This window comes from Panthera tigris, chromosome B1 (genome assembly GCF_018350195.1).
Source record: "Panthera tigris isolate Pti1 chromosome B1, P.tigris_Pti1_mat1.1, whole genome shotgun sequence".
NCBI classification, from domain to species: Eukaryota; Metazoa; Chordata; class Mammalia; order Carnivora; family Felidae; genus Panthera; species Panthera tigris.
In genome coordinates, this window is record NC_056663.1 from 20,525,014 (window position 1) to 20,547,473 (window position 22,460).

Here is a 22,460-nt window from a genome sequence, read left to right on the forward strand (position 1 = left end):
TTTGTCAGAATCTCAAACGTTAAAAAGCTGTTAAAAGTTATTTAATTTTCTCTTTCAAAAGCACTGTCTTTAGGCACAAATTAATTAGCACATACTTTGTCTTCATCATCAATTTCTCCAGCAGGTGAGCCATGATCTCCTTCAAGAATCCTTTTGGCCTATAAGCAAGTTAAACAGAAATGAGGGGCAACCTTTCCGCATTATACTTGTATTTAGTAACTTTCACAAATCTGCAGTTTTTGATAAATAATCCAAAGCACTGAACGCTATCTTAGAAATGTAAATTCAACTCTTTCACTGAAATCTTTTAAATTAGCAAAACAAAACCAACACTGCCCACCTGACAACTCCCTGGATATATAACAGCATCTCAAATTTACTAATTCTAAAACAAAACCTTGACTCACTCCCCAAACTGAAGCCTCCCAGTCTTTCCAGTCTCCGTAAATGGGCCTTCAACAAGTCAGACAACAGAAACCAGCCTGTGCTGTACTTTTATTATCCATACCTACACCATTAAAACTCCTCACGGACTCAATCGTCAAAATGGATCTGTTGGTGCACACTCAGAGCTAAGTCACATCATTTCTTACCTGGACTACTATCGTGACCTTACAACAGTCTCCCTGCTTCTGTCTCTTCTCTCTTACAATTCCTATACAATGTGGTATCTAGACAAACCTTTTGAATTGCACAAGAGATTATGTCACTCCTCTATGTGAAAATTTCCCATGGGTTTCCATCATGCTTAGAATAAAATAAAAGAGAAGGTCCTTACCAGTTTGGCCTTACCTACCTAGGTGACTTCATCTACACTCTCACTTCATTTAATGGGTTCCTGCCACCCTAACCTTTTTCCTGTTCTCCAAACTGCTCAATCCTGCCTCAGCCTCTAAACTCACAGTTCTCTCTACCTGCAATGCTCTTCTTTCCTTTCATCTTCATTATAAACTCCTGGTCTTTCATGCCTTAGTTCATACACCCATTCAAACAGCCTCAAGAGACTGCCTATCTTAAAGCAGCCCTTCCAACCATTTCTTACGGGTTTTTTTCCTGTTTTATTTTCTTCAAGCTCTTAGCAATCAGTGGCTGAAATGATCTGAAACTGATCTATGTCTAGATTGAAAATATTATGAAAAGTGTGAAATAGATGACTTGACTTTATCTACTTTACACTGCAGGGAGAAGGGTTACCTCTTTCTGTTTTGGGTCCTGACCTGCTTTCCCTCTGGTGCTTAGAGAGCCAAGAGGAGGTATGAGGTCTTGGTATGCCTCCAGTTGACGGGAAAAAAAACATCCAGTTTCATATGTGATCAAGGCAAATTTAATAGGGCATAAGAAGCTACAGAGATGTGCAACCAAAGTCCTAACTTGTAAACAAGACATGTGTGTTGGTTGGGGTGATCAATATTCCTGGGACATCTACTGGGGTGGGCAACTGCTACAGCAGGCAGTTGGCTGGTTGAGGCCCGGATCCCAGTCCCCCTCTCTTCAGCAACTGACAATCATGTGAGTAATATATATGACAATTCCTGTCACCAATTTCTGTCTGTATTCCTGATCTTTTAGCCACTGCTATTACACTGAGATTCAGTATGTGGCTACCATATGTACTGATTTGTGTAATCTGATTAACTGCTATTACTTCGAAAATATGTTTCCTGAGGTCAAGTGTGATTTCAGATAATAATGATCAAGAACTATATTTATATGCTAATTATAACTACTCCTAAAGCTAAATCAAAGTGAATATCATTTACCTCTTTGGCATAAGACTGTATCACTCCGGCTGCTTCTATTTTCCTTTTGCATCTCTGTTTAACAGTTATACTATTATTATCCAAATCTTGCATGAGCTTAAAGAAAGCCAATTCATTAAACAACACTTCAGATATTTCTACAAGAAGATCTTCTCCACAGTCTTTGAGTTTTCTGCCAGCAAATTTTGCCAGTGAATCCTATTCAAAGATAAACCAAGTAACTTTAAGATTACAGTAAACTTCAATTGTGGGTAGAGCAACACAGAGGATTAACAAGTTTAAATGATAATACCCAGGGGAAAACAATTCTGTTACTTTTTAGTATGAAAAAAGTTAAAACTAAAGGCTAATATTACTAGGAAACAACAGTAATATTCTTTAGTGATATTAATCTAAGTAGGAATTGTGCTAGTTCTGCTTAAAGAGTATATAGAAGGAAAGGAAAAGGACATCAGGTCATCCATAGATTTACTCCCTACTTAGAACTGGTGGCCACTAGAGTTAAACAGGGAACTCTAACACCAAATGTTCCTACACGGTATCAGGGGTACATTATTTACCACGGTGAGAAGCTGAGGTGCCCACTGAGGAAAACACACAGTCTTCCCTTTCTAATGTTAATATCAGAGTATTTTCCAAGTTTCCTCCTTTTATATGAGCCAGCATTCTTTTTTTCAAAGTCTGCTTATTTTGGGAGGGCCTGGGTGGCTCAGTCAGTTAAGGATCTGACTTCGGCTTAGGTCATGATCTCGCGGTTCGTGGGTTAGAGCCCTGCATCGGGCTCTGTGCCGACAGTGCAGAGCCTGGAGCCTGCTTCGGATTCTGTCTCCCTCTCTCTCTACCCCTCCCTCACTCAAAGTCTGTCTCTCTCAAAAATAAACATTAAAAAAAATTTTAAGTTTATTAATTTTTTATAGTCTTTTTTAAGTTTATTCATTTATTTGGGGGGGGGGGATAGATACAGCGGGAAGGGGCAGAGGGAGGGAGAAGAGAGAGAATTCCCTTAGAGATGATTGGATCAAATTAAGACACACACCCTAACACAATTTTTTTCCCTAATACAATCATCCCCACCCAATGGATGCTGCTGGAATGGACATTTATTTGAATAAACTGCATATTGCCAGAAAATGGCCAAAAAAAAAAAAAAGTCTCAACTAGAGGGTATAGATTGTAAGTCATGTAAGTATCAACTCTTACCTGTAATATACTTCCAAGCTGTTTATGAAAGAACTTTACAAACTCTTTGCTCTCATCATTTTGCTGGGTAAGGGTCAAAACCATGCGTCTCACTGAAGTTAGAAGTTGAGAAGAGCATACTTCATCCATGTGCTCCTGAGAAAAATCCAAGCTGGTAAGGATATAAACTTACCTACTGGTTAAGAAATACTAATTCATGTGAGATTTTGTCTTGCATAGATGCTTCTCAATTTTCAGGTACACATTTTGAAATACTCATTCATAGAACAGCCAGACTCCCACACTATACATGTTAAGGGGTTTATACATTTTAACCAACCACAGCAGGTAATAGCCAATAAAAGAAACTGGCTATTTTTCATCACTTCCTTTCTTACACCTTACCTCACAGCTCACCTGCTACCCACTTGCTCCACGAGTTTTCTAACTCAGCTTTCTCAGTGTCGGCACTGTGGTCACTCTGTGCCCTGGAGGATGTCTAGTGGCACTCTGGCCTCTACCCACTAGAGGCTAGTACCTTTACCTTTCTAAGTCCTGGGAACTAATACTGTATGTAGACATTACAAAATGTTTTTAGGGTCAAAATCACCTCAGTTGAGAACCAGCGTCCTAACTTCTGTAACAAGCCCTTTTGGGCAAGTTTCTTCTCCTTCATCTTCCTTGAGAAGCATGTGCAAGCACCTAATAATCCAAATCATGGTTCACTTTTGGAGGTGAGTCCCTATCACATCCACACCAAGTAACCTCAAGGTTCTAATCCCTCTTCTGCCACTAAACTCATTTAGGCAGGTCTTCTAACCTTTACTCAGCTAAGTTTCTGTTCTGGCTTTGTTTTTTTTGTTTTTTGTTTTTCTATAGAAGTGTGTAAAGTGAGGTGGCTAAACTAGATGATTTCTAAGCTTTCTTAAACTGAAGGATTTAAGGCCACTTTTGAAAAATTCACTGTGAGAGCAGGTGACTTAAAAAAAAAAAAAAAAAAGGGATAACAGTCCCTTGTCTTCAAGGAATCAAATACCAGAAAAGTCAGATACATGAACGATCAATCACTACATGCTATGCACTGTCCAGTAGATCATACTTTTTAGCTGTAGGGGCTGTTTCTCTTTCATGACTGAGCACAATGGCCAGCTCACAGGAGACACTTATTACTGGCTGATAAACAGATATCATAAAAGCAGCACACTAGGTTCTAGAAGGATTTGTAAAAGCGCATTAGAAACAACAATTATCTCTGAAAAAGACATTTCAGCCAAGCAGAAAAGAGGGAAGGCGCTTTATATTTTTAATAGTGACAACCTGTACAAAGGGCTGATGCATGAAAAAGCAACAGCAGGAATAGGAAATTTTGAGCAATTTAAAGTGAGTGTACCAAATGGAGAATTGGGAGAGATGAAGTTGGGAAAGTATACCAGGTCCCTATATGAAATCTCTCAAAGGCTGGGGAGGGGGGAGTCTGCTTAGTAAACATTCATTTCTTGCCTATTATGACAGGCAGTCTAGGTAAAACACGAGCATCTGAATTAAGGTTATGCTACCGGAGAGAAGGAAGGAAAATCAGTTTTGGACTTGCTGGTGACAGAGGGTTAATAGAGTCAAGAAGTCTAGCTTAGGTGACTGGGTGTAATACTAACATTAACAAAGTTCTTATAATCCTACCAAAAAAGTCAAGATTTGTTGGCCTCAAAAACGTTTTGAAACACTAAATTAAGTGAATATTTATGAAAGGGTATCACTTAAATCACAAACAAAATGGTAAAAGCAATGAAATTTCCTGACTGCAGATGCCTGCATTCCCTAAGCATAAAACTAAATCATTCAGGCTTTTTAACCCTTAGAAAATAACTGTACATATTAAATATTACTACCAATATACCTAATTTAATCAAGAAAGACATGTTTAAAAGTATGTTTTGTGTCACTCACGATAAAACAAAAACGTAAAATAAAAAAGGCAACACTCATCTCTGTTTCAGATGAAAGCAAATAATCACTTAGTTTAAGTCAGTTCACCTGAAGGACAAGAATATATACATATTCTTACAATTTATAGGAATATCAATATTCTTTTTGGAGAGGTGAGTATATATAAATAATGGGAGATAAATTTATAGGATTGATGAAACTGATGTTTTTAGCTTTCTTAGGTCTACCTGTATTTTCTGAATTTACTATAATAAAGTCTTTTTTAAGATTTAAAAAACAAAACAGAAAGTACTTGCTTTAAGAAATTACTGCTTACCTTCAAAAAAGGAATGACTTCTTTCATAATGGCTTTAATTTGCCGGTCCAGCTGCTGAGTATCAATTCTAGGACATGGGACAGTAGAAACTTCGCTTACAGGTTGTTGTGAACTACAATTTTCAATGGGAGTATCTATTTTTTAAAAAGAAAATGACTTATTAGCAAAAAAAAGCCTATGATATTATACATATACATTTATTCAGAATCCTAAATATTAAAGTCTGATGATTTTATGGGAAAATAACACAAAGGAGTATCTATGTAGTTTTAGCACCCTTAATGAAAAGAGAGTGGTAATAAAACTACTATTATACGTCAGGTGGGGCTATACGGTTTTTTCTGTACATATGAACTATAGGTTTTTACTTCTAATCAACCGCGAACACACCTTCCAAGTTAGGAACGGTAGCCACGGCAGCAGCACCGTCCTCATCCTCAACAATCCTGCAGGTGCATCTTGCGTTTGTGCTCCTCTCGGCTTCTGTCTTCATGCGCTCATATTCTCTCATTCTGGCTAATGCCTGATCTAAGTGAATCACAGTGTTACCTGCATATGGAATAGAAATATTTCAAGAAAATATAAAAGCAAACTTTGTCATGTATTCCTCACAAAGTATTAATAAAAAACAAATGTCTGACCATAGGTAAGGAAACGTAGCTTCAACAAATTCTAGATACTGCACTAGCTGGGTAACAAGGCATGTTAGTCTCTTAGACTCTGAAGTCCATCCTGATTTCACTACATCATGTTGCTTCACGTGAACAGTACAAAGAAAATACATCCCAAATATCACTCAAATCCTGATGAAAATGATCCAACTGAACACAAGCAAATAAGGTCAGGAAAAGGCCTGAGAAAAAGATTTCCCAGTTTTCCTTTGTCTACTTCAGACAAAGCTAGTGGTGAAGGACTGTAAGAAAAAAATTAATAAATGAAACAAAACACTTGGTAACTCAGAAAGGGGGAATGACCTGAAGGGGAAAGCCTGGCCACACAGAGATTTTTTTCTATATTGGGACGAGTTCAGTTCAGACTTGACAGGTATTTACTCAGAAGGGAGCTAGGCTTAGAGTCCTTGATAGTCAAAATAAGGCAAGGAAGACTTACTGCTTTGGTAAAAGGTGCCCATAAAACAAGGCAAGGTCTGGCCCTTTGCTTTGTAGGAGACCTTTGGAATCACCTAAATCTTTTCTCTTCATGTGAAAAAAACACTAGAATAATAGCACCTTATTTTATCAGCTAAATGCCCTGGAGGTCTGAAATGACTGAATCTCTGTTATCTCTTGAAAGGGAAACAATCAGGTACCTATACATTTTTCTTTTCTCTAGTCTCCTTTCCAAGTCTAAGACTCCAGATTTTCTTCTTACCTTTGAGTTCTACAACAACCTTCCATGCTTGCTTTACTAATGATGAAAAAAAAATGCAATGTGTCATGCACATTGTGAGTTACCTGGGTTTCTCACTAAAGACTATTCATGCTAAGAAAGTTCTTATCTCAAATTATGAAGTTAACATTTTTACTGAAAATGTGACCGGATGAGGCTCTGATACCTCTCAATTTTTCCCATTTATTAACTAGGAAACCTTAAAGGATAACGTTTCCGTGAAGGGAAGGAAATTAACATTTCCTGAACTCCTATTACACATGCTAGAAAGTTGTCTGTATTTTTCACAAGACCACATAGCTAGGTAGGTTAAGACTCCCATTTCCTTAGGGTATGCAGTCAGATGATCAGATGATTTGCCAAAGGCTAAGGAATTAACAGGAGACTCTTGACTTTAGACTGATGGACAAACTTTTAACCATGGTCTTTCTACCACATCTTGCCTTTTTGGAACTCTGGTTCTTAGTGTAATTCAAAGACTGTATTAAAGTCATGTTCTAAGATTATAAAAAATTCTGCTTACCTAGATCATCTGTTGCAAATGGCTCAAAATTTGAAGATACAGACATGACGCTAGCATTATCAGCATCATTTTGCTCACTTATTTTATGTGTTTCTCTCTCAAAGTTCTTCTCAAAAGTTTCCTAAGTTATAGTTTAAAAAAACAAAAATCACTAATATTTCTTTAAAATTTTTATATGATATCCAAAATTTAACAAAAAAACTAAGTGTTGGCATAAAACTATATACTTAAAATTGTGATATAACTAAAGTTATTAAAGGTTGAACACAGAGAACATTAAAATATTAAGTAACCTTGCAGAACATATGTCCTTGAGTAGATAAAAATTCACAGAGCCAGCTACTAACTTTAACTTGGAAAATTTAAACACTTCAAATGATTTCTACACCCTCAGGGAAATTCTCCCATCTCTAAACGCTAACAATACCTAGGACTTTACTATATATGGTTTTACCAGAAGAAAAACATGACAGCATCATTCACTTTAAACGCACTTTATTGAAATATAATTTACATACAACAATGTACTCGTTAAGTGTACAGTTGGATGAGTTCTAAAAATAACCTTATGTAACCACTTTCCCTAAAGATAAAGATCATTTCCACCAGCTCAAAAAGTTCCTTTGTCCCCTCTGCAATCAGTCTCCACTACACTCCACTGGTATGATTTCTATCACCAAATTAGTTTTGCTTGTTCTAGAACTTGACATATAAATGGAACCATTCAATATACACTCTACAGTGTCTGGCTTTTCTTTTGCTCCATATGTTTCTGAAATTAATCCATGATGTCATATGTTTCAGAAGTTCATTATTTCTTAATGGCTGAACAGTATTCCAGCATAAGGATATACCATATTTTGTATATCCATTTATCTGTTGATGTTCATTTGAGGCTATCGTGACTAACGATGCTATCACCCTAAGAATACAAGTATTTTTGTGGACACACGTTTTCATTTCTCTTGGATGAATACCTAAGAAGAAAAACTGGTTGCATGCCATGTTTGTGTTTAGGTTTATAAGAAACCGCCAAACTGCTTTCCAAGTGTTTGCACAATTTTACAATCCCATAAGCAGTGTGAAAGTTCCAACTGCTCTATATTCACACCAACACTTCTCATTGTCAACCTTTTTAATTTCAGCCTTTCTAGTGCATGTGAGGTAACACCTCATGTAGTTTTAACGTGGACACTGGCCATTTATAGATCCTCCTTCACGCAATGCCTGTTCAAATCTTGCCCATATTTTACCGAGCTGTTGGTTTTACAAGGGAATTGTAAAAGTTCTTTATCGAGTCCGGATTTATTATTTATATAGTCATTGTCAGATATATGTACTTAAATTATTTTCTCCTGTATATATGGTGTCTTTTGAAAAGCAGAATGATTTTATTTTTATGATGTTTATCAAATTTTTCCTTTACAGTTAATGCTTTGTGCACCCTAAGAAATCTTTGCTTATGTTCAATCATGAAGATTTTCTTTTAGAAGTCTTATAGTTTTGGCCTTCTCAGGATTTAATTTCAAAATAATTTTTGTGTATAGTGTGATTAAGGAGAGTCCCACATTCTAAAACCCACTTCACAATTGTGTTCTCTCTCCTATTAATCTTTAAAATTTTTCTCTTAAGTTATGAAATGAAACCTGTCTCTGATTATAGGAAATTCAGGCATTACAGAATATGATTCAGGAAATGGAGTCATTTTGTTGCTCCTTCAATTAAGATTGGAAGGTAGAAGTGCTTTTGCCATTTTATGGCACCTGGAATAGAAGATACAAAGTGTTTCTTCCTCTTCCTAAACTTCAATTCTTCAACTCTCTTTTGACTTATAATTCCCAGATGCCTACTTTTACTTCTCTCTTTCCTGGGCATGAGAACTCTTACATACTCTGAAATATGTCTATACAAGCTCCATAAATGAAGCTCAAAAGACCTTGGCTTAGAAACTTGGAGAATGAGAGTCTATATCTGTCCAATATGGAAACCACTAGCCATGTGGCTATTTATATTAAAATTTAGTTCCTCAGTCCTGTTACCCACATTTCAAGTGCTCGATAGCCCCATGTGGCTAATAGCTACCATATTAAACAATGCACATATAAAACATTTCCATCATTGTACCAAGTTCCACTGGACAGCACTGCTCTACATCTGTGGGCTGGAACACTGGATATTGTGCTGCTACTGACTAAATAGCATTAACAAAGTGTGGATGTTAATAACATTAATGATGAAATGAAGTTTTGAATGAAAAATTAAAGAACAATTTAGTTATTTAAAAGTAATACTAAGTACAGTTCTTTGTGCCAAATCAATATGGTTATGGGTTGAATCTCTGCGTCGACCCCCCAAATCCATATGCTGAGGCCTTAACTCTCAATGTATTAGGAGGTGGACCTTTGGGAGGTAATCAAGGCTCAGATGAAGCAATGAGGGCAAAGCCCCCATGGTGGCATCAGTGCCCGTACAAGAGCCATTGGAGCCACATGTGGACACGTGGAAAAGGTGGTCATCTGCAAGCCAGGAAGAGGGCCCTCACTGAGTACCAAATTTGCTGGCGCCATGATCTTGGAATTCCCAGGCTACAGAATTTATTTTTATAAATAAATTTTATGTGAGAAATAAATGTCTATTGTTTAAGCCACCCAGTCTACAGTACTTTGTTGTACCAGCCTGAACTAAGACACTTAGGAAGCAGGTATCTTTAAATTTTATTTAACTTTAAAATCTTGTCAGGTTAAATTAACTTTATCATAAATTGTAGCTCAGTTTTCAACTTGCTACTGACGGTAAAGACCAATGTGCTCAAACATTTTAAAATAACGAAGTAATACCATGTATAAGAAATCTGGATAAAAAGGGAGGCAATGGGAGGTACAGGAGACAGAGACATCATTCATGCTCTCAGCAAGTTATTTCAGTAGCTAATAAACTTTAATGTAACTGCATATCTCCTACTTTTGTATACAGCTGGACCACTCTTCATTTTCCACAAAAAAAGAGTACATGATTTCCAAGTAGTTATAACAGCAATCCCAAGTAACAATTACTTACATTATGTATTTGACATTGTTAAGTGAATTAAAACCATGTACAAGTTTGTGTTCAGAGAGGTATAGGAGTTGGAGCCTAAGGTTTTAAGCAGAAAAGATGACTTGGGAAAGTACTGTTTCAAACATGAATGTAAATTAAAGAGCAAAAATTCAGAAAATGTCCTCAAAAGTTATAAGGAAATTAGTACATGTGAAGAAAAAACAAGAAATCTTTTGAGAAAATACTATCTTTTCAAAAGAACTTACAATGTTAAAATATCAACAATGGGCAGAAACACAGCAATACTGCTTCTGACTCTCTATAGCAGATACTTGCTGTTCAGTTATGGCACTCTTATCCGTGAATTTCCAAATACTAGAACTGGCAGAAAAAAGAAATGTATTTGCTATCCCAGGACCACATATTACCTTTTATAACAGCATCAGGGTCCAAACCTTTTAGATGATTTCCAAACCCCTAACACATCATCTCCTCACTATCCTAGTGGTTTGCCATTCACTCATTCAATCACTTCTATGCTAGGTAGGGCCTACTTGAAGAACACCATTTACTGAAAATACACCATTTTCCTCACCACTCTTTTCCTTTTCCCAGTTGCTTTTACTTTATTCAAAATTTTCTTCAGTAACTTGAGTACATTAGCTTTTTTCCCTGGATAACTTTTTTTTGTCCAGGCTTCTCTCTTCTGACCCAAAGACCTGATTTATCTTGTATTTATGTATTTAAGGGCTCTGTGATCTGACTGCAGTCTGGTTTACTGAATGTCTTGAATAAACACAAGACACTTTACTAAATATCTATTATCAATCAATTCCTATGTTGGGCACCAGAGATATAAACACAGCTATTTTAAACCTTATAACGTATCATTTATAGATAATTTTGGGGATTTAACTGCTGACATATTTTAATTGAGTTGTATACCTCACCTCAAAATGATGTGTTTTACTCAGCTTTTTAAGAAAGCTAAAGACACAATTATCAGGTATCTGCACAATTTGTAACAACTTATTTAACTTTTGTTTACTGCATACTGAAATTATGTCTACATTAATCATGATCAGCTTACATCATCAGTGGTAGCAAGGCTTTCACTGGGGGTAAGTTCTGAGTTTGAGGCTATCCAAGTACCAGAATTCACTGACTTTACATTTTCCCCTTCTTTTTCATGGTTCTCAGAAATATGTCTGGATACTATGTCCTAAATAAGGAAATAAAATAGTTACTTACGTAAAACATTTAATTTTTTTTCACAAATTTAAAAGCAGAAGCAGATAGAATAACAAATGCAATTCTCCTCACCTGTTAATTATGAGGAAGAAATAACATTAAAGACAAAACACTAAAAAATTGCTCAGAAAACGACTTTTAGAAAAGCTATTTAAGCTATGCAAGAAGCTTTAAATAAAATGGTAAGACAACACATGAAAAATGGATCATTATACATATGGAAGAAGATGTACTTCAGTCTAAGAAAGCAACCAGATATAATCATGAAGAGCAGTACCAGACAGGATAGGAAAAAGAATGTTAGGTACCACATACCTGCAATGCATATAAAGCCCTCTGTCTCAAATAGTCTGTATTAAGTAGCTGAAGCTCATGGAAGAGTTCAATAAGAAAATGTGGACGAGATTCATTTTGAGAAATTAATGTAGCTACTTCAGAATAAATGGTATCCCGCAAAGCTTCAAACATGGAAAAATCACTCCCAGTTTCTGGAAGATATAAAAGATCAGGAAGTTAATAGTGATGAAATACATTCCTGACCATTTCTACTGGGTTGTATCAGTACTCTCAGGTTTAAATTACTTAAAAATCAGAACATATTCAATTCTATTTCAGGGCTTTTAAAGTAGAAAAAGAATCTTAAAAACTACCAAGATAAAGATAATCTCAAAAATATCAAGATATATATTAGAAAAATACTTAAATGTATGGATAGTATTACCTAGCATTATTCAGACTGTACTTATTTCTCAAAAAAATGATCTGGATAATTTTACACATTTCATAGGAATAATCAATGGAAATCTTTCAGCACTCGAATGAAATAAACAGCAGATTAATTTTTTTTTTTTTTTTTGCTAATATGAACTTCGTTACAGAAAAGGAAATTTATTTAGTTATGGTTTAGAATAAACTAAATGCTGCCAATAAAAACTACTATTTTAAGGTCTATCTAGTTAGGTCTATCAGTTCTCAAATCTCACCTACCATTCTATACTGATGGAAAATTGAATTTGTAACTGCAACACAATATAGATCAATTTTGCTAATGTCTTACTGACACACTCAGCCTAAGCTGGACCAGGTATGACCCATTTCAAGTTTTCAGTTACACAGAATCTAGGCATCACTCTATTATTTAGCAACAATTCTGCTATATGTATTTGTTGGTAACACAGAATCATTGCCCTTAAAGGAATACAGTCATACTTTTATTTTTAAGAGTGCAAATTAACAACTGTTCTTCTGGTGCCTGGATGGCTCAAGCTAGTTAAGCTTTTGGTTTCTGCTCAGGTCATGATCTCACAGTTCAGGAGTTTGAGCCCCATGTCAGGCTCCACACTGTCGGCATGGATTCACCTCTCCCTCTCTCACTGTCCCTCCCCTGCCCACTTTCTCTCTCAAAATAAATAAACAAAAAAAAATTTTTTTTAAACTGTTCCCATTTTCAGTTCTCTATTAAAAAAAAGCCTCAGGGCGCCTTGGTGGCTCAGTGGGTTGAGTGTCCGACTTTGGCTCAGGTCATGATCTCACAGCTCGTGGGTTTGAGCCCCGCGTCAGGCTCTGTGTTGACAGCTCAGAGCCTGGAGCCTGCTTTGGATTCTGTGTCTCCCTCACTCTCTGCCCCAACCCACTTGCATTCTGTCCCTGTCTCTCTCAAAAAATAAATAAACATTAAAAAAAAATTTTTTTTTTAAAAGTCTCTAGCTCTTCTAGCTATCAAACTCAGTACCCTTTCTAGAGCAATAGTAGAAACATGGGTAAATAGTCAAGTTCCACAAATATCAGTGACAAGATTCTAAAACAGAGAATTTAAAATGTTGAGTGTTTTGATATACTGTGGTTTTAAATAAATACACAAAGATCATAAAGATTTAATTCACTTTTTGCAAGAGAAGATAAGAATATGCAAAGCAAATGAGGCCTAATGAGAAAACCTCCTACTAACTTATGTCTTAAACCTTAACATCTTCAGGTCTCAATTTCTACAAGTATAAAATAATAATAACGAATACACAACTTCCCTATCCCTCAGACATTTTTAAGTATAAAATTAAAATAAAATAAAATAAAATAAAATAAAATAATAAAATACCAATGTTCTTTTACTAGTTTTAAAATGTCCACATGTGGGGCGCCTGGGTGGCGCAGTCGGTTAAGCGTCCGACTTCAGCCAGGTCACGATCTCGCGGTCCGTGAGTTCGAGCCCCACGTCAGGCTCTGGGCTGATGGCTCGGAGCCTGGAGCCTGTTTCCGATTCTGTGTCTCCCTCTCTCTCTGCCCCTCCCCCGTTCATGCTCTGTCTCTCTCTGTCCCAAAAATAAATTAAAAACGTTGAAAAAAAAAAAATTTAAAAAAAATAAAATGTCCACATGTGATATTTATTTTAAGTCTCTGTAAGAAATATCTAAAGGAAAAATCCAGATAAGAAAATAGATTTTAATACACAAACTTCCAATTTATGTACTACAGTTGGCCAGTTAAGTCAGAAAATGTTTATTATTTCAAGATATAAAAACAAAGCATATTCAATGACATCTGTCATACCTCTGTAGGTGATAAAATTTTCATTCTAAATTATATATCACTAAAGATTAAATTATTCACAAATAATGAATTATGCTGAACACATGCTCCACCCCCCTCTCCCGACTCTGGCCCTGCAACAGAGGTAGAAAGTGTTTGCCAGTTTCTCCTCCTGAACTAAAATGCATTTGTTTAAGCTAGAAAATCCTTGATCTCAATCAAGTTTCTCTGATTCCATCTTATTCTCATAGTTCTTTAGGAAGTATCACAGATATAAGTCAAGCTTAGTCTGTGCTAGATCCTTGTTTTTTCTTTAGATTCTCCTACAACAGACTTTTATTCACAACAGACTTTTATTTTTCACTTATGTATAGTGTAGGGAACCATTAAAGAATATTTATAATTCTAAATCACACAGAACCATATTTAAAGAAAATATATAGGATAAAGATCAAAACAGCACTTTGGAATGTCTGTAATTTTCCATGCCTTTTTATTTATCAAGGTCTTTGCATGTCATTGTTTTTGTTTAATGGTGTATTGGCTCATTTTTTAAATACAGATGTTGACTAGTGACGAAAAATAAGCAGGTACAGCAGAAGTCACACCTAATACTTAAACACTGTAAATCAAAGCTAGGAAAAAATAACGGTATTCTTGTTTCAAAAAATATTAATGCTTTTAAGCACTTAAGAAATACAAAATAAACAACTTCAAATAAAACACTAAATTATAAAAAGATTTTCTATTACCCTTATGAATGTGTTGGCTATGTTCTATACAGTAAATGAAAATGAAAACCAGAAAGGCAGCTAATTTTATCACCCAAGTAAAGAATTATAAATGAAAGCCTTCAGAATTTTATGAAGTCTCTTTCACTTTTACAAGGCAAATGACATACATACACTAAGCTAAATCTAAAAATAATCAGAGCAATAAAACTAAGGATATTTAGGACTAATGGAAAAAAATTAACACAAACTGGACACCAAAACTAAGCAGATTGTTACCTGGCGCTTCATTGCATGCATTTCTGTTAGACTGCTGTAGCACTCTCCTAGCATGTGCTGTAGGAAAGGGCAGACATAAGGATGAACATAAAATGTGTATGAATAGTAAAGACAGGGTCTATAATATGAGTAAGTGAATAAAAAAAAAAAAAAAGCAAATTTCTTTAAAATTGTTTGCCTGAACTGAAATGTTATCACAAGATAAGGTTTTTACTTTGTTTTAAAATAATCTTATTAGGGAAAATACAAGAAGATTTGCTATAAACTTACATATAAACAATGTGACTGATGACGACTATCATAATACACTTCTGCCATTCACTCTCAGAAGCATACACATCAAGATCAAACTCCCCCAACTCCTTAGGGAGAGGACGGGACAATTAAATACTAGCAGTCCTATGTGCTACACTCTAGTAATCATGTATCAAAAAGCACTAGCACATGCTATAAAGAATTTCAGGGTAGTGACTAAAACAAAGTGTTTTCAGAGCATGAATATGCAAATACACACAGTGTATATTTACACAATTCAAGCATTTTTTAGTGCACCAAAATTCAATCCTTATATTTTTCTAACAGTAATGTCTGAAGAACTATGGCCAAATATCCATTATTTAGGTAACTTAATAATCCAATTAAGTCTTTCAATTTAATGCCCTTCCCCAACCTCCACTCGTTTACTCTTTGAAGATACCACTATTTGATAAAGACAGTGAAAGGGGATAAAAGTTACAAAATTTTGGTAAAATGCTGGGGTCGTGTCAGTAGAATTGATAGTTTTGCCAAAAGGATCCTAGACTTAGCAGAAGACCAGGACTGAAATTTCCACTATGCAATCTCCTAGCAACAGGACCTTGAGGAAGTCAGTCAGTTCAAAACACAAACAAATGTGGTGTTTCTTTTCTGATTACAAAAGCAATAAATACTCATTATGAAAAGTTTAGAAAATACAGAAAAGTTTCAAAATGATAAAATCTCTATTAACATTTTGATGGATTTTCTTCCAGTCTTTTTTCATTGATATTTTTGTCAACAAACATAGTTGGAATCATACTGTTCAGACAACACTAACTACCAGTATTGTTTTCACTTTTTTTTTCCCCCTTAGCATAGATAAGTACAATTACGGAGTTAAGGGCATGACTTTTGAAGCTTTCCAGAAAAACCGTACCAGTTTATGTTACCAGCTCTTTATGACACTGGGAAAAAGACAGGTCTCTCTGACCATGTTTCCTCAACTGCAAATGGAAATAAAACCAATTCACAGCATTATGAGGCTCAAATGAGATGAGTAATTTAATTTGTAAATAGTAGAGCATAATACAAATGGTAGCTGCTACTCCAGTTTTTCACCAAGGGTCCTACTGACACCTGAGAAGAGTCTATATTTACTGCCTCCCTCTTCATTTTTCTTTGAGATGTACTTGTTCTTTATAAATTGGGAAAGTACCAGTACTTAATGTAAAACAGTGACAAACACATACAACTCCATTCATTCATTCATTCCTCCCTTCATTCAATCAACACTAAGCGCCTACCATGTGTCCAGTATCATGGAAACGTTGAAGGTACAAATATGAAAGGTATTACCTGCTGCCAAGGGACTCAAAAAGGTGACAGACACTTAAACAGGTAATTACTATAAAATGTGATACAGGCAACAGAAGAGATTTACACAGGCTACAACAGAAACGAAAAAGGAGAAAGGGAAACATATCTGAGCTTAGATCTGGATACAATTTCAGGGAAATTATGCAGAATTAACGTTTTATTTAAGACTCCAGTAAAGAAAAAGGCTTACAAAGAGCAAAAAGGACTCAGGCAGAAAAGACACTTCCTGAGGTGAGAAATGGCATGATAACTATGGGCAAACTTCAGGTCAGTGCCTTGGAAAGAAGAGACAAGTTCAAGGCAGAGGGTGGGCAGGGAAGAGTCTAGAGATGCAAGAAAGAGCCAAATCTCCGCTGGACAGATGTTACATTAAAGCATTTGGACTTTCCCATTAAGTATGGTAAAGCCAAAGATTTTAAGCAAGGAATGATATGATTTTATATCGAATTATTATTCAGAGAAGATTTTCAGAATTTCAAATCGGTTCCAAATTAATGTCAACTATACTTTTTGTTTAGAATTTTATCAAAATGTCGAAAGCTAGTATCGCAATAAAAATATTTCCAGTTTACATCTCTTGATATCAAAAATATATCTACTCTACTTATACAAAACCTTCCACATGATAGAAAATTCCAACAGACCACTTTTCAACTCTAAGATGAAGAAGTCCTAGATTAAAGCAAACCAAAAAAGAACATACCTGAAGATATTTCTGTAGACCTACTATATTTTATTATTTTTTCCAGCTGCTCATGATTCTTTCTGCTGAATACTTTTGCTTGAACAGGCTCTTCAGTCTGGGCTGAATGTCTGTTCCTACTTTTGCAAGGTTCACATGTGCTAGACATACTGGCACTTTCATACCCTTGAGTAAAAAAAGTGACAACTGTTATCAGTTGCAACTAACTCAAACTGAAAGGGAAATTGATTTCCACAGTGAAATAGTACACGTAACCCAATTTAGAATATATGAAGGCCTGGTATAAATAGACATACAAAATAGTAAAACAATGTCTTGCAATAACCTTTGGAAGCATGGGTAACAATAATATATTCTAAAACTTCATTGTCCTTTGATATTTAATGAGTACATCCCAACTCAAGCTATATGGCAGGCCTTGTATGACCCAAATTCCCTACTAGACTCCAAGTTAACAATTTTCCAGTGTTAGGAAATACAAGAAAGAATCCTATCTAGTCCACATAAAATGTCCGTAACAGAGAGAAGAATAATGGGCACTTGTCAAATATGTGTGCCTTCTTATTATAACTTGTGTGTAACAGGACTTGATTTAAAAGGTCTTACCCACCATAGGTTATCTATATACCCTACTAAATTTTCCTTGCTATATGGCACAAGATAGGACTTCAACTTTATTTTGTTCCACATGGATACTTGGCTATATCTACCCTCTTCCCAATGAAGTAAAACGCAAGCTTGGTCAATATATTAAATGTCCCTATTTATTAAGTTTTACTTCTGAGCATTATTTAAATGGCATACGTATTCCAATGCCATTTTCATTCTTTTAGCCACCGAAGTTTTACAGAATGCTTAAATATCTGGTAAGGCAAGTCCTACCTAGCTTCTCTTCTTTTCTTGGCTATTGTTAGACATTTGTCCTTCCATACAAGTGCTGACATTTTTTTTTCTAATTTCAAAAACAGTCCACAGTCCACGAGGATTCAAAATGGAATCACATTAAAAGCATTTCTTAACTTGAGGAGAACTGATATTTAATAATTTTACACATTCTCTTCTAAAAAGTTATGTTTGTTCCATCTTATTTCATGTTCTTCAAAAATATTTACATTTTTATAGATGTAGTACTTTCCTTGTTAAACTTATCCCTAAGGATTTACCCCCCTATCAATTTGGATACTACCACGGGAAGAGTATTTCCCCCCAACTTCCATTCTTCTGTTACTACAACAGCTAAAAATAGTTGCACACTTATTTTGTAACCAGCAACTCTACTAATTTATGTTGTTAACTTTAGTAGCTATTTTCCAGTGTCTCTTGGGCTCTCTCAGAAAAATATAAAATGTTTCCATTTATTTATTTAATTATTTAATTTTTTTGTGATAATGCTTTCCAAACAATGCTAGACAATTATGATGGTGGAGAGGGAACTCCTGTTTAATTTCTAATTTTGATACAGATTATCTTTGGAGTATTTTCATTTACAATGATGTGATTGGCATTAGCTAACAGCCTTCATTATATCAAATATTAAATATCTGTCTTCTTAGGTGCATTTTACTTAAAAATTTTTACTAGGAATGACTTTGAAGTTTATCTAATCTACCACTATGATTATATGACTTCTGTCCTTCAATTTGTTGATATCAAAATTATGTTGACAGATTTCCTGATAATGAATCATGATTACATTTCTGTAATAAACCCTACTGACAACAGTCTAATATTTGTCTTGATTCATGGCAGATTAAATTTGCTAATATTTCACTTTTCAACTTACATTAGTAACTGAGATTGATCTGTTGTTTACTGAACTGTTACCTCTCCTTTTCACCTTTCCCTATATTAAAGGTGTCTAATCTGATTCATATGTTGTTCCTGTTGTTTTCGGCAGATAGGACACACCAATATCTTCTTTGCATCATGACCAGTTTGAATACAGGACTCCCGAGCTGCAGTACTCTTCTGTCTGTGTATGGGCATTATTTCACTTTCTTCTACTTCTTGTGTTGTCTGATGTCAGTTTGGTTCTTTTTTATCGTACAGAACTTGTTCTTCCAGTCTGGAAGCTTAGAAGATGTTTACTTTTTCCTTGGGATTAAGGAATTTTATCAGAATATACATAGGGGTATGTGGATACCGTCCCCCTTGCCTCCCAGCTGGACAACAGTTAGCTGCATTTCTACTAAATTCAAGAATAGAATTCAGTGATGCATCACTTACATATTAACACCCAATGCTCATCCCAACAAGTGCAGTCCTTAATGACCCTTGCCCATTTAGCCCATCCCCCCCACCCAACACCCCTCCAGCAACCCAGAGTTTGTTCTATTTAAGAGTCTTTTATGGTTTGTCCCCTCAATTTTCTAGGCCAATAATTTGGGACTTAATAGCAGTTACCCTCTTTTTTGAATAATCTAAACATTATATGTGAAAACCATTTTTTCTAGTTCTATAGAATTTGTTATTAGTTTAATACACTTAAGTGTTTTTAGGATTTTGTTCAAGTGTGTATTTCCTTCAATAACTGTTTTTACTGGATTTTACCTGTTCTATCTAGTGTTCAGCTTCTGGGGCTTCTCTCTAGCTGCTGGTCCCTTTTGCATGCACTGTTACGTTCACTGGATGTCAGGACTCCTATCTACCCTGAAGGCTGGACCCAACTGTGGGTAGCTTCACTGGCATGCAGACAGCAGTTGGAAGCCTCACTCCTACAGTGAGTGAAGCAACATTCTCACCAGCAAGTTGTCAGTCTCCCACCAAGACAGTAAGAGGAAGCTTTTCTACTCAGTCTCCACAGCTGCAAAGGCAATGCTCTCCCACAGGCAAGGTAGGGACAATGGCACCTACTTGTTCAGGGACACTCTTTCCCATTAGTACCTTGAAGTGGCAAAAGATTGCTATTCTTCGAAGGAAGGAGGGTGTAAGAATAGTAGGAGGTGCACAGATGGCCATCCTCCAACCAAGTCTTCCCCGGGACTACAGAGCTCTGATCTTTGCCCCCAGCATTCTCAGAATGAGACAAGAGAGCCGAAAGCCTTGCTACTTACATGCTCCAGATCACAGTAGCTGCCCTGCTAATAACAAGTTAAGTCCCCCAAATACTGTCGATCTATTCTCTGTAACATCCATTCTGGAATTAACCTTCCCTTTTTATTTTTAAGGCCATCATTCAAATTAGGACTTTATCATTTCATATTTGGGTTCCTAGTTTCTTCGTTGGTCTCTCAGACTAAAGTCTAGCCACTCTCATTCATTCCGCATGAAACTTACTGGAAAAAGAACCCTCTTGGTTATTTTTGACCTTCACATAAACAGGTCCAGCAATAAGGGTATACGACTGACAAAAGGAAAAGGTAAAATGGAAAATTAAGGAAGACTACTGAGACTCCAGAGTTCCACTGGCTAGACCAGCTAGTAGAACACCACCACCACCACATGTTCATTAGCATAAGGGATCTCCCAACACACCTCATCACTCCTTCCCTTGCCCACAATCTGTGTTACTCAGAATGAGTGGCGACACAGCTAGAAAAAACCCATACTTTCAGCTGTGTCTCCACTTTAGTGACACAGCTCAGCCATGGCACCCTGGAGACCTTGCACATATCCACAAAGGCGACACAGGTAAGGACTGAACTGCAGCTGAGTCTAAGTCTTGACAGAAGGCCTTATGATCCTCCTGGAGCACAGAATATGAGAACATGGGAGGCTTGTGAGGAACTACTATGTGGCCATTTTTTATTTGCCTCCCCCCACCCCTTCATAAAGCTGTCATGAAAGTATTTTTTATCTCCTCCTGGGTTCTGATGAAATAGGAGACCTTTCCTTCTCAGGCTCTGGGGACACACCGCCAGACTATAAAGTGGAGTGTAGCTGCAGCACGGCACTGGCTCCTCAGTAACGGGTCCTACCACTCATGTTGCAACTGTCATCTGGCTTCTTCTGTTTCAGTGTCCCCTTGTGGCATGTAGAACAAAGAACACAGGGAGCTAGGACTCCCAGATGCTCTCATTTCTATGCCTATGTAAGTAATGAACTCTGTGACTCTAAAAAGGGTTGTTTCTTTGCTGGCCACATCTGTCAGGCCTTGCCCTTCCCAATGCTTGACATGCATTTCAACTCAGTCTTCATCAGTAAACAACAGGAGAGGGAAGAGAAGAAAAATGAAAAGACTCAGGGACAGTTATAGTACATTAACAGTTCAATCTGATTTTCCAAGAACGGGGAAGACCTAGACTATAGGATCCCACTGCTTTCTAACAATATCAAAAGAGGGAATGGACCTGCTAGAGAGTAGCCAAATTACAGGTCTGATGCATCCGGCCAGGCAAGAAACATCCGGCACAGCAAGAAATGATGCTCAACTCAAAGTCTGAATTAGAATGGAAGTGTAAAGAAGATTGTCACTATCACTCAATTTGTACCACCTTACTTCACATGCAGTAATATGTACCTTTACATATAAAGACCTGCTAAAGATGAAAATACATCGCCATCATTGCAAACAAAGCTAACTGAAGATTTAGCATGCTACTGCTGAAAACTGTCCACAAGTGCAAAACACACGAGCAGTTCAGTCTAGTAAATCAGGGACAGTATAACCAGCTGTGCTCTCTCTCAAGCCAGCAGCTTAAGTCCCACCACGCTGATTTATTTGTCATACCCTATTTCCTTCCCCAGTTCCTCTCATCTTTGCCTGCCTCATCCTGACTCTAAACTTTTTTTTTTTTCATTGTTACTAGTTTGGAATGCCTTCCAATATTTCTCTTCATCTACCTACATTTAAGACAAGTAAATATTCTTTTTTCTAAGAAATCATGGCCATTCCTACCCCATAAAAGAGCACTGGTCTAGCTCAGTGCTTCTCAGACTTTAATGGACATATATTCACATTAAAACATCTGGAATCTTGGGGTGCCTTAATCAGTCGGTTAAGCATCCGACTTCGGCTCAGGTCATGATCTCATGGTTCATGGGTTCAGGCCCCACACTGGGCTCTGTGATGACAGCTCAGAGCCTGGAGTCTGCTTTGGATTCTGTGTCTCCCTCTCTCCATACCCCTCCCTGTTCACTCGCTCTCTCTCTCTCTCTCAAAAATAAATAAACATTAAAAAAATTAGAAAAACAAAATAAAACATCTGGAATCTTGCTAACATGCACACTGAAAAACAATGTATACTCATTCGGGTGGTACAAGGTTGGA

At 36.4% G+C, this 22,460-nt stretch overlaps 1 protein-coding gene across 18 annotated transcripts in view; it reads right to left on the bottom strand.

Annotated features, from left to right (window-relative positions):
* Positions 1-22,460, bottom strand: part of PCM1 (pericentriolar material 1) — an 81,894-nt gene that overhangs the window by 11,389 nt on the left and 48,045 nt on the right. For 11 of the 18 annotated variants that reach the window (XM_042983024.1, XM_042983026.1, XM_015545148.2 and 8 more), the window contains 10 exons: positions 17,252-17,416; positions 14,935-14,991; positions 11,714-11,886; positions 11,238-11,369; positions 7,112-7,232; positions 5,590-5,748; positions 5,200-5,333; positions 2,961-3,095; positions 1,761-1,958; positions 96-158 (listed from right to left, as the gene is read on the bottom strand). In XM_042983024.1, the coding sequence (XP_042838958.1) occupies positions 96-158; positions 1,761-1,958; positions 2,961-3,095; positions 5,200-5,333; positions 5,590-5,748; positions 7,112-7,232; positions 11,238-11,369; positions 11,714-11,886; positions 14,935-14,991; positions 17,252-17,416 (1,337 nt within the window). The remainder of the gene's footprint in view (positions 1-95; positions 159-1,760; positions 1,959-2,960; positions 3,096-5,199; positions 5,334-5,589; positions 5,749-7,111; positions 7,233-11,237; positions 11,370-11,713; positions 11,887-14,934; positions 14,992-17,251; positions 17,417-22,460) is intronic. The other 7 variants (XM_042983027.1, XM_015545150.2, XM_007098981.3 and 4 more) reach the window with 2 other exon arrangements.